Here is a 12,934-nt window from a genome sequence, read left to right as displayed (position 1 = left end):
GTTCCACCCATTAGGTCACTGAGGCTTTACAGCGGGAGTTTATTTGGCAGATGCTAGAAAAAAAGAAAAAGAAAGAAAAAAGGACTGGACTGGACTAGACTGACTGACTGACTGACTGACTGACTGACTGACTGACTGACTGACTGACTGACTGACTGACTGACTGACTGATTGATTGATTGACTGACTGACTGACTGACTGACTGACTGACTGACTGACTGACTGACTGACTGACTGACTGACTGACTGACTGACTGACTGATTGATTGATTGATTGATTGATTGATTTATTTATATATCGATCGATTGCAGGGTTTAGCACGCCGCCACTACATAGGCGATGAGGCGCACCGTAGTGGAGGTCTGTGGATTAATTTTGACCACCTGGGGATCTTTGATGTGCGCCGAAATCCCGTACACATGGTCGTTCTTGCTTTTTGCCTCCATCAGAAAAGCGGCCGCTGCAGCCGGGAATCGAACCTGCGTCCTTGTGCTCAGCAGCACAACGCCATAGCCACTGAGCCACCGCAGCATAGAAAAAAGAATTTTTAGGGAGTCTTGGAGGAGAAATTTGACATCCACCTGAAATCCATCCACAGACTTTATTTTGCCCGTATTTTTAGCGGGGCATTTCTCACTTTCAACAAGGCGCGATTCTCTGTATCCCAGTTCATTGAAACAACGGTCTATACAGTGGAATCTCGATGATACGATTCTGGGTGATACGAATTTTTGTATGATACGAATCTCTGAGAGGTTCTGGAAAAATTGCACTGTTTGCAATGGACAAAATTTCGGCTGTTACGAACGGAACTCTGCGACCCAAGGCGGATGATACGAACGAGCCGGCGAGGCGCCTGACTGCCGAGCGAACAAGCGACGGCGACGTACGGGCTCTCTCTCCCCTCCTTGTCACTCTTTAGCGGGGGACACATGTCTGTCCGAGCAATCCGGTTTCCGACGCAGCGCATCAAAGTATCTAGCAGGTTGGATGCACGCGCGAGCGGTGGGGTGGGGCAGCGGGTCATCTGGCAGCCAAACCGAATCTCGGGGCAGAGACGCATGCGGAGACGGGTGCCTTTCCGCTCATGTGTTTGACCGTTTTCTCCAGGAGCAGCCGGGCTGTTGTTTTCTGCTCGCAAAAACGCACCTCACATGCCATAGGCGCGCTGACGGTACCACGGAGCCACCCGCGCAATGCACGCGGCAAGGCCGGCCAGCAGCGGCAGCATGGCTGGGCTTTGGCCACAAAGTGGTGCGGTGCGCTCGAGCGACCGCTTCTGACCGCTCTTAAAAAGGCCGCTCAAAGCACACACGAAGTTGGCTGTGCGGTAAAGGAGCTGATAATGTGGGCGAAAACGGCACTCTAACACATCTCCGGTGGAGCCAGCGGGCTGTCTCGAGCGCTTCGAAACTGCCGCCATGAGACGCGTGCCTCCCCATTGGCGTAAGTCGTCAGGCTCCTCCCACTGCCGCGCGCGTCGCGCGTCACTTGCTCACCGAGGTAGAAGCTGCCGCAGGGACGCGGAATCCTCAACGCGGGCGTGAAATGATCGCACGCGCATAGCCAACGCACACGAACCACATGCAAAAACGCCATGCGGTTCATGCCTTGACCGTTGCGGCATGTAGTCAGCCTGGGAACTGCGAGTGAGGAGACGAGTGCAAAGTTTTATGCGCTCCAGAAAGGACTGCTCGGCTACATGGAGGTTAAAAAAAAAGCAGAAAAAATCGCGGATTTCTTCACAAGAACGTAAGAAAAGAAATAAACGAAAACTATTTTAGTGCTCAACTAGTATTTGGTCTGTGTCGGTTCATACGAATTTCGGGTGATATGAACATTTTTCGCGGTCCTGCGAGATTCATATCATCGAGATTCTACTGTATTTGCATTCTCGAACTTCGGAATACTTCAGAAATGTTCAAATTTTACTAATAGTGTCTGGAATGCCGTTTGATGGTGCTTCAGCTCCATGCTGCAGCCATGGCTAGAATGCCGTTCAATGACATTTGAATACCTAAGACTAGGCTGGCACAAGGCTGAGCGTCTGCCGTTGTGGTGTAGACACCCCTTATAGCTTCCTGACACCAAGGGTCTTGCCTCCTTTACTATTTTTTCATCTCTAGTTTCAATTATAATTTTTACGTCTTATGTTAGTCTTTGCTGTTTTAAAGGATTGCTTTCTGTAATTGTGTTATATAAGGTTAGGTTACGTCACATAGCGTTACGTGACAGAGAGGGAAGTAGCGTTATGCCCCTGTCACAAGGCAAATCTAATGCCATTCAAAGCGAATGACATTAGCTGTTAATGACATTCGGTTTGGCCGCGCAGGTCTACACGGCAAAACAAATGCCATTTGATCCTGATAGCGGTGATGATTAGCGAGCTCACAAAACCGCAAAATTATATTTCAAGTGCATCTAAATGTTTTCATACGAAATAATTTTTTAAAACATAACAAAAAGATTATTTTTTAAAAATAAAAATAAGAAAATCACTGGTTTGGGTGACAAAAGTATATATCACGAGCCGAGACAAGTCTGCAAGAAAGTATTAGGGTGGCGATCGCACTAGGGATGAGATTTTTTTTTTGTTAGTCGTTGTTTGTCTTTCTTTATTTGAGAAACAACATGAAGGGTAAAATATAAGTTTACTAACAGTTCTTAGAAGCAGTATTATTTAGTTTCTTCTTCTCTAGTGACGTGCCACTGCTTTCGAGGCTACTCATTTAGCTGCTGAATGAGCTCCCGAACCTCAGTAACCCGCTCAATGTCGTTCGCCTCAAATTTTGTTTGGTATTCTCGTGTAGCACTGAAGAGCAAACGACGTTTGCTCTAGATGTCATTAGATCTGCCGTGTGACAGGAGTATTAAACGCAGCATTTTTTTTTAGATGTGAAGCATCTCATGCTCGGGGCTGTGTCCCTCCCTCCCTCGTTGTCGTTATCCGCCGTCCGCACTCTACTGCACATGCGCGCCTCCCCAGCCCCGTCAGCGTTTGGGCTGACGTCAGCGCAGTCCACTATAAAAAGAAATAGTTAGGCGGCGCCCGGTTTCAAGCCCACGACTCTCTGGCTGGCGCAAGGGAGGTACGTGGCGCTCTACCCACTGCGCTACAAACCGAGACGGGAGCATGTGCTACGAACGCGCCTTACGTCCTTCACTCATTCAAACTACGTCAAGTAGCTACTGATACAACGAAGGCACGCGAAGCTGAACGTCAACGGAAACGACGAACTGAAAACTAATGGGAACTTCAGTCGACCCCATGGCTGCTTCGCATACTACTGAGGGTTCCCCTACGGGAAGATGGTGTAAGTTCCTTATTTTTTTTTTAGAAAACGCTGGTGGATGCCGCTTTAGGGTAAATGCTCATAGTACTGTTGGACGGCACTGTAGTCACGGCCTATTCAATTTGAAGCTTGATCGAAGATTATACAGTAAAAACTCGTTAATTCGGATTCACGGGACCGGGAAAAATGTCCGAATTATCCGAATGCCGAATTAATGAATGAACAGGAAAAACAACCTTAAAATCACGTTGGAGAAGCATACCTTTATTTCCTGAAGTATTTTGTAATAGTCGTCTGCTTTTTTGCGCAGATTCCGGCTGACATTACAATTTTTCTTAACTCTTCCAAGTGGCCAACAGCCCACAAACTGTCGGAACTGCTCAGGCAAACGTCCTTATCAAAAGCGCCTCCGAGACTTCTCGTGAGGTGCGATGAGGTCGCAGCTGCACCTCCTCGCATGACTCTTCGTCAGAATCATGGTCTTCCTGGGCGCCCGTGACATCATTAATAATTTCTTCATCGGTCAGGAGACTAGCATTTGTCCGAATTAAGCGGTGCGGGGCCGAATTCTGACGAATTAACGAAGGTTTGGTCCCTTAGGCTAACATGCGCTTTGGCCGGGACCAATTGAGCCGTCCGAATTATCCGAATTTCCGAATTAACGGGTGGCGAATTAGCGAGCTTTTACTGTACTATTTGCTTCGATATTCGGAAGTCTCGAATATCTCAGACACCCATCATCGACCCTCCCTACCTTGGGGAGCATGAACTTGAGCAGGCGAACAAGAAGTGGGCAGTGGGTGTCCAGGTAGGCGAGCACGGACGGAGGAACCTTGGCCCCTCCGGACGTCAGGCCGTTACCGCCGCCATCTGGAGAGGCCACCAGCGGCAGCGTGCCATCCAAGACCACACCAAACATGGAGTCTTCCTTCTGGTATTCCACTACAAAGTCCTCGGGAATGACTGGAAAAAAGCAATAGGGGTTCTGATTTATGGGGAGGCAGTGGCAGTGTGACGAGATGTACTGCCACCCTTCCAGAATTTAAAAAAAAAAAAAAAAAACAATAGTCCACAAAAAGTTCATGCTGTCTTGTTGACAAACAGGGCAAGTTTTAGGTGGGAGCCACGAAAATAAAATATATGGAGGGAGAGAAGGAGGGAAAGAAAGTGCAGAAAAAAACCACTGCGATGTCAAAATGCCGTGCAGTTTGTTAATGAAGCCCACATTCCAACTGTAGTTGAACTTAAGTGTTGTGAAACACAATTTTACGAATGAAGTCGACTCTCCCCCACAGGCTTGGCTTAAAGCTTTTTAATATACCCTACAAAGTTTCTGCTTCAACTAAATAATTCGTGGCCTCGGCAACTCAACTAAACTATCAACTTTTCAGCTATCAACTTTTGGCACACAAAACTAGTTTAAACTTCAGGGTTAGTGAAGCTGCACTTGGATTACGGGGCACATTGCAGTGAGTGGCTTCAGGTTAGTTGTAGCCAGCTAAAAAATTTTTCTAAGAAAGGTAAAACTTTTTTCACGTGGGCATTTTTGTACTTAGCCTCTATAACACCTTATCTTGGTACGACGTTTAAGAGTGCAACATCACAACGCAGCTCGCAAACAGCCTTAAAGGTTGCCCTCTGGACAAGCATTGGCCTTTCTGTTCTTCCTAGCAGTAGTAGTTTAAAAGGGGACCACTAGACGCTTACTTTGCTGTAGCGAGGTCCTCAGCTCCTCACAGCTTTCATCCAACTGCATGTGGGTAGCTAGGAAAAAGTGCATCTGCCATGGGAAGATGATCTGGAAGAAATCCACAAAACATTCAGACTACCAGCACAGGGGAAAAAAGAAGCACATACTACCTACACAAAGCTGCACTGCTTGCTTGCATCATTACAGTCTACAACGTGCACCCTCCAAAAAAATGTAATGGACTGGCTACGCAAAGTTGTGCAGGCAAGCAGGTTCACCCTTTAAGGCTCACTACAGAAGGCTTAATTTAAGGGGGGGCACACTGGTCTTAGGAACTTTTTTTTTTGCTTTCCAACCAATTTTGAAGAAACTTTATGAGCTTGTTCAGTTTTTTTCCAGCTGATTTCAAATGTCTATCTAGTTTTGATGTGAGGTAACCAGTTTCTGAGTTAATTAAAACAGAAAAATACTATTCTACAAAAAAGTACCACCAAGGTATCAATAGATACCAGAAGTTGTGGAGAATGGAATGCGGGAAGCAGTTTTTTTTTTTTGTAATCACATACAAGTTTACATAAATTCGAACTTCTAGGTTTGAGCTAAGTCTGCTAACCAATTAAAACACTGGTAATTAAACAACTAATGAAGCATAAAATGCAAAATCTGCTTCCCTTATTGGATGGTTTAGACATTCAGCTCCACAGAGCAAAAGAAATCATCTTCCAAGCTGCACTACATGCTGGGGTGTGTCTCTTGAGAATGTCCTATTACTGCAACATCACTCGTGGCGAAGAAGTGGGGAATTACGGAAAAATTCATTTTTTGTTCAAATTGGGGCTCTGTGGCTTTTATAAATACCTAGTACTGTTCCGAGTATACAATTTTTGGAGGAAGAACTGTGCAAATCAAGAGAAAAGTGATACCAAAAAAAAATGTTTTTTTTTGAGTAATTTTTCGGTCCTAAAGTCCCATGTGCCCCCCTTTTAAAAGGGTCTGCTGAACTTTCCAGCCAGATCTGCACCTGTCATTGACGATCTTGGAGGCACTTTTGGAGGGCTACGCAAATTTCACTGCAGTCAACTTCTGTTAATACGAAGTCCACGGGGACCGCAAAAAACTTTGGATTAACCTAACTTCCAATTAAACAGAGAGCGCAATAAAAACATTGTTGTCAGCCCGCAACACGTCTCCCTTCTTGATTCCAATCAGCATATGACACTGGTTGCCTTATACCCCAGTCACACGGGCACTTTCAATCGTGATCGAGTTTTCGAGCGCGCTCGACGCACTACCGCTGCTACACGGCCCATTTTAATCGCGATCGAGAAGTTGCACTGCTTGCACTCGTGTACGCCAGATGGTGCCAACAATGTACTTGCGGCCGGCATTAGGTAACTTCACGCGGTCGTAGGTATATGTAACTATGGAAATGTTACCGCACGCTTATTTGGGTCAAGTTATTTGACACAATTTGTGGCATTAGTTGAAGTTTTCACCTGGTGTGTCATTACTGAGCGGGGACGAGAGTATCGCCGCTTTCGTTCGATCGCGCTAGGGTGGCTAATCGCGCTTGGAAACCTCGATCGCGCTTGATAAACCAGGATTGAGTTCAAGCGGGATCGAGCTCAATCGCGATTGCAACTGCCGTGTAGCATGCGCCCAATCGGGATTGAGCTCGATCCGGATCGACTCAATCGTGATTGAAAGTGCCCGTGAGACAGGGGTATTACTCCTAAAATCGAAGCCTGAAGCGTCCACCACAGAGACTGCTCACACAATGCTATTCGTTAAAAAAAAGAAAGAAAGAAGAAAGGTTGAGAACTTCAAAAGAGAGAGATGCATATGCTGGCATGCGACTTAATTAACTGGCCTGCCTCTTTATCAACGGCTCGTTACCTCAGTTGTGATGGCGCCGACACCAGTGCGGAACACGGCGCTGCCTTCGGCTTGAAAATTTTGAATTTTATTGAGAAAGGACAGTCACCTCGATGCTTCTTATTTGAAATAACTTCCAATTAACCGATGTAATCGGTTTTAGCGTCTAATTATCAAGCAATTTTTTTCATTGGATCACATGTAACATTGCCAGGACCAGCACATCACATCCAGTTAACCGAATATTCCAAGTGACTTCAAATTATCGAGATCTGACTACATACATTTGGGGTTTATAAGACCTGGAACATATACCTAAGCTTGGGCACAAGAGTAGCCAGAATTAACTCGCACACAGCTGCACACACGTGATTTATGCCGGTTGGCCTATCAATGTTCCGTGGAGCAGATTTACTGTTCCCATATATAAAAAAAAAAACAGAAAGAAAGAAAACCGTTAGAGGAATCCTTACTGCTTTCTCAGCACTTGAGCTGAAATAGCATCCACAAACAGTGATGTCTCGGCACTGATGTCATGTTCATGCTTCAGTACACATGCACCACCATGCAACCCTCGAGTGATGTCTACCCCGCTCCCCTTTAGAGAGCAGCTGCAAACGTAATCTTTACCAGAACACAAGGGGGGGGGGGGGTCCCATTGTTCACCGGCGCCTATCATCTATCATTTGGTCATTTGGTTCCGATGCTTCTTTTGTGTTTTTTTTTTTCTTTGCACAAATGCTGAGCTCTATGCTGAACGCCTGAATAGCCTGACACACGTGCTCGGTGTCTTGGGCGGGAACTGCTGGGTGCTGCCTGGGATTTTTGTTTACGACACGAAATTTTCTGACCAACTAGAGGCAAACAGCCTCGCTGTAAAGGCAAAAACAAACAAACAAACAAACAAAAACCAAAGAATTAGTGGCTTACCATCCTGACTCCCTGCCTCGTCATGGCCTTGATGTGCGCCATGCACCTATCCACTGCCGCTTGCAGCTGACTCTCTATTGTCTCCGGGTATATCACCTGAGAAAGGGCAAGACATAGCAACCAAGAGTCAAACCAAACACAGTCACTTGAAACGTAGTTTAGATTCCCATTATGCAGTCCTTGTATCTTTTCAAAGCATTGTACTAAGCATGAGCCCTCAGGGCAGAGTCTTATAGAGTTAAAAACAAACAGCACTACCGCAACTTCTTCAAAAGCCAGTTCCCCTGGACCAACCTCGAGCTTGGGGTCCGAGATGCGACCCTGCACCAGGGCGAAGACAACCTTGGGGTGAAAGTGAGGCGCAAACTCCTTCTTGACAGGCGGCTCCTGAGAAACTGCAACAGCAGAGTGAATAGGGTGAATAGGGTGAATCCTTGGCATAATGAGTCCTGTTTTATTTTAAAGGAACTTTGTGATGTAAAAACTTGTCTCTCTCCAATTTCTGCACCAACATTACATTTCCCCCTCAATTTACAAAGTTTGAGCCACAGGCTCAATTTAACAAAGTTTAACAAAGCCATAGAGCAAAACCAAATTTCAATTGAGATTTTACAATCTATAGAGTAAGAAACGTGTTTTATCCTCCAAATGCTTGAAGGCAACTCTTTCGGCACTGCTACAATCATCAGCACAACGTGCAATTATGCGGCACATTTTTAAACCTCAAGTGAACAAGTTTATGTTTCAGCACCATTGCATATAGAAGAGAAAAACAAAAGGATGAATAAATAAAGCCTACTCAGCATCTCCAAGAACGGGTCGACTCCATCGCTGGCAATGACGTCCATTTGATGATCACAGAAAAGCAGCCTCCTCTTGATGTGGAACAAGCTGAAACAAAAACAAAGCAGCACAAAACACATTTTAAGCTAAAATCTACAGCAAAAAAACTTAAAATTACTGGTTAGGACATGTGTGCACAGCAGAGCATAGTTTTCAAAAACCCTGCGATTCTGATTTCTGCGAATGGGCCTAGCCTCGCACAAAGAATTTCTCAGGGCACTTAATTAAGCTATTCTTACATGCTTTGAAGGCGAAAGGCGACACTTTAACAATAATGACAGCAACTTTTGTTCCACCTCCAACAACATGTGGAGAGAGCGCAGTGATAGCACACTGGGCTGCTATAGACCATATGCAAAAGTGCCGCCATCTATCGGAAGAAAAACGAAACGAGCACGCGACGTCATGTTGGGAAATGACGGTCGCGGGATTGCTTGGCACGGAGCGTGTGAGGGGCTTTCTCGGCTTGGCAATCCTTTTATATTCAGATTTAGGCGCAGCAAAATGAGCGACGAGGGATCTGTGGACCTTTCTCTGTTGCCCACATTTGCGGGCAACTTCGTAAATACGCATTATGCATCGAAAAAGCAGTCAGGGAAGCACCGGCAGGGAAGCTGTTGGAGGCTGTCGCGTTTCTTCTCCTTTTTTTCTGTTTTTGGCTTTGAGAACGCAAACATTGAAAGTACATCCGTGTTGGTTCGCATCCTGCGGGTTTCTCAGGAGGTCATTCCTGAAACGATTCGAAACTTGCGGGCTGTCCTGAGGCTGAAATGGGTGATGGGGAGCACTCGCGATACAGCTATACGCTAAGGATCCTCTGGGACGCAGAGGAAACCTGCAAAAGAAAAAAAAAACACTGAACAAAAGAAATTGCATACCTGGCCTTTTTTTCTCAGCGGAGCTGTTGTAGCTGGCCATAATGTCTAGCACGTAACGTGCGTGGCGTGTAACGCGTTAAGCATTGCCAATAAATTACCAATAAATTGCCAATAAATATTTAAATTACCAATAAATTGCCGAGCGCTGGTGAGCGCGTGCCTCGCGACGATCGCCGAGCGTCCCTAGCGCACGCAAAGGCTTTAGCAAAAAAAAAAAAAAAAAAAAACTCTGAAAACCTTAAAGAGTGAGCAAATGCCGAGCGCTCGTGAGCGCGTGCCTCGTGGCGACCGCTGAGCGCCCTTTGCTCGTGCTGTGGACAACAAAACTGGGTGCACACTGCCGCTTAGAAAATTCCGCTCGAAAAATTTGGTCTTTGGAAAATAGGCTACGGTCAAACAGGGGGTGACGAGCGGTAAATGACCGATACACGGAATTACTACGCATGTTACTTGCGCTACTCATGGCGCTACATGAAGGTTGCAACTCTCGCGGATTCCTTATTTCTTGTAACGTTTGGCAAATGAAAGATTGCATGGTACTTCCATAAAAGCTTACCGAACGTCCAGAATAAAAAGAAAACGCGGGCGCGCAAAGCACGAACGGCACTCAAAACTCATTCCACACGATAAAGTACGAGCTGACCGATGCAGTGCGCCTTAACTACCAGCAGGCAGGAGTGCTCGGCGGCAAATACAGGGCTGGAAAATAGCTCACTTTGGGACCTTTTTAGTCCTGCACATATTATTCGTTTCGGGACTATGCATGCGATCTAGCTATAATATTACTGCGCGAAGGGAAGTCGACACCTGCAAGCGACTTCATGCAGGTCTCGAGTCATGCTTCCGTTGAGAAATAAAAAAAATGTGTACTCTAGTTCCGTGGTCGTCCTCGTATCATCTTTGTGCACAGCAAGTTACACGGCAGTATTTGGGCATCTTGGACAACGATAAACGCCGACGTGTGTGTCGCTAACCCCGGGCTATCATGTACACAGCGGTATCCGGAGATCCGGGAATCCCCCAACGTGGCGGAAGCGCAAGCGGTTCTCGCAAGAGGGCGCCAGTTTTTGCATAAGGTCTATTGTGGTGACTGAGGTTAAAGTTCTGTTGGATCACATACATTTTTATTTACTCTTTGGAGGGGTGGCCATTTTCTCGACCAGACAACAGCAACAACAATGATGGTTTTTTAACAGCGGAGCTGTTTAGCAAATCATAATTTTTCATTTCCACAGTCAAAAATACAAAAAATTCCCCCGCATTTCCCCGAGGGGGAGAATGTGAAAGTGCGAATGCACGGTTGTCGGCCCGCTTGCGGCGCTTGCGCTCGGCCCCCGCAGCCCACCGCCTTCTCTTCCATCTCTTCCATCGGGTTTGTAGTATCACGTGTACACCACGCAGTTATCAAGCCGCTATAACGCCGCTGAGTCGCCAACACACGCCGCTGACGACGTAGTTTGAATGCGTTAAAGATATAAGGCGCGTCTAACACTGATATCACCGTCGCGTCTGTGGCTTGGTCGGTAGCGCGTCGCGCTGCGGCCCGCAAAGTCCTCGGATCGAAACCTGGCGCCGGATGCTGTTTTTTCTTTAAAGAGCACTGCGGACGCCGCCGCCGACGCCGGCGGTGGATGGTTTGGGGTCGCTTATAAAGAGCATTCGCTCTTAAAAAATTGCCGAGTGTGCACACGTAAGTGCGAGCCTTGCTGCGGCAGCCTGGCAGATAACAAAACCATGAAAATGCCTAGCGCTCGTGTATGCATACCTCGCAATGACCGCCCAGCGTCCCCCTGCACACATTTGTCTAGCCAAGCCCATCCAGTTAGGGAGATTGGCCAAGATTGGCCAAAAAAAAAAAAAAAAGAAACTCCTATGTTCATCGTAATTATGGCAACACCTGCTCCGAACAAAAAAGACACGTCATAGCGTACGCCCTCCCAAGGTGATGTCCAATGATTAACACTTCCAAAAAGAAACGAAAGAGGCTCACACTTACAGCAACAATTATGGGGTGAAGGTCATTATGGCAGCTAAGAAGAAGCAAATCGGCTGCAATCGTGATGCTTCATGACGCTTGTGTACAGCTCTTCAAGTCTTATGCATTGATGATGATGATGATGATTTCTATTGGTTTCCCCATTGTATCGGGGTGATGACATGTCATCTTACCAAAAAAGACTAATATACCTATGTTTTACACTTTTGGTTCAATACTAGCGCTGCTTAGGGCAGTCACAAAAAGCTTATTAGGCACAAAATACTTTTTTTTTTTCTGTTACAAGTGGTAACTGTCCTAGGCAATATTCCCCTCTCTGCTTTTCGTCCACCAGCATTCTAATCTTCTTTTCGTCCCCTCGACAGCCTTGAAGTTAACTTCCTCTGTGATACCCTTAAATCCTAGGGCTTCTGACAGCCCAATATTCCCTTCATGTAGATTTGGATGGATACCCTCACATTCTAGCACGATGTGCCGCATAGTTTCTGTTTCTTTTCCGCAGACCACGCATACCCCATCATTTTGTGAATACTTCCCCACAAAACTCTTAGTTCGCAGGCAACCTGCTCTAGCCTCAAAAAGCAAAGCACTGCCCTGGGAATTATCGTAGAAATTTTCCTTTCTGATGTTCATCTTCTCAGCCCTGTACATCTCTAACGACGTTTTGGCTTCCATTTTTTCCCTCCATTTATTCGTTTCAATCTGCCTTGCCTCTTTTTTGGTTACCTTGGCTGTTTTGGATTCCCCACTGTTCTTTCCGTATTTCATCGTTAGCCTTCTAGTCTTTCTTAACCACTGCGTGTCCACGCTTTTCAAGTATAGGTACCTAAAAACCTTAGCTGCCCACCTTCGTTGATCCATTGCCCTCAACCTCATCTCAAAGCATATTTTACTCTGAGCTTCTCTAACTTCAAACGACGCCCAGCCCATATCTCCCTGAACTGCTTCGTTAGTTGTTTTTCCATGCGCGCCTAAGGCCAGACGTCCTACCGTTCTCTGGTTTACTTCAAGGCGTGATAGAACGTCTGATTTTAAGCAGAGTACAGCATTCGCAAACGTGAGACCCGGAAGCATTTCTCCTTTCCACATTCCTCTTACTACTTCATATTTGTTATACCCCCACAGAGCTCTATGCTTCATTATAGCTGCGTTTCGCTTTCCCTTAACCTTAAGTTGCTCCTCGTGAGTACTTAAGTAGCTATCCCCTTCGTTTATCCACACTCCCAAATATTTATATTCCTTGACTCTAGGTAATTCGCCTTGCTGGATAGACACTACGTCGGTGGTAGCGTCATTGAAAACCATTATTCCTGATTTTTCTGCACCGAAATTTAACCCGAGGTCAGTGGCTTCCTGGCCGCAAATATTTATTAGCCGCTGCATATCGGTTTGGTTATCAGCTAAAAGAACAATGTCGTCTGCGTATA

At 46.1% G+C, this 12,934-nt stretch overlaps 1 protein-coding gene across 1 annotated transcript in view; it reads right to left on the bottom strand.

Annotated features, from left to right (window-relative positions):
• Sptz (zinc finger FYVE-type containing 26 spastizin) overlaps positions 1-12,934 on the bottom strand; it is a 105,622-nt gene that overhangs the window by 48,786 nt on the left and 43,902 nt on the right. Inside the window, exons 19-23 of the mRNA XM_077681253.1 lie at positions 8,590-8,681; positions 8,085-8,185; positions 7,791-7,886; positions 5,003-5,093; positions 4,050-4,258 (exon numbers count right to left, since the gene is read on the bottom strand). Of these exons, the coding sequence (XP_077537379.1) occupies positions 4,050-4,258; positions 5,003-5,093; positions 7,791-7,886; positions 8,085-8,185; positions 8,590-8,681 (589 nt within the window). The remainder of the gene's footprint in view (positions 1-4,049; positions 4,259-5,002; positions 5,094-7,790; positions 7,887-8,084; positions 8,186-8,589; positions 8,682-12,934) is intronic.

The sequence above is a fragment of the Haemaphysalis longicornis genome, unplaced genomic scaffold (assembly GCF_048455015.1).
Source record: "Haemaphysalis longicornis isolate Haplotype H1 unplaced genomic scaffold, Haemaphysalis longicornis Haplotype H1 scaffold_8, whole genome shotgun sequence".
Classification (NCBI taxonomy): domain Eukaryota; kingdom Metazoa; phylum Arthropoda; class Arachnida; order Ixodida; family Ixodidae; genus Haemaphysalis; species Haemaphysalis longicornis.
This window is presented reverse-complemented; position numbering and strand designations above follow the sequence as displayed.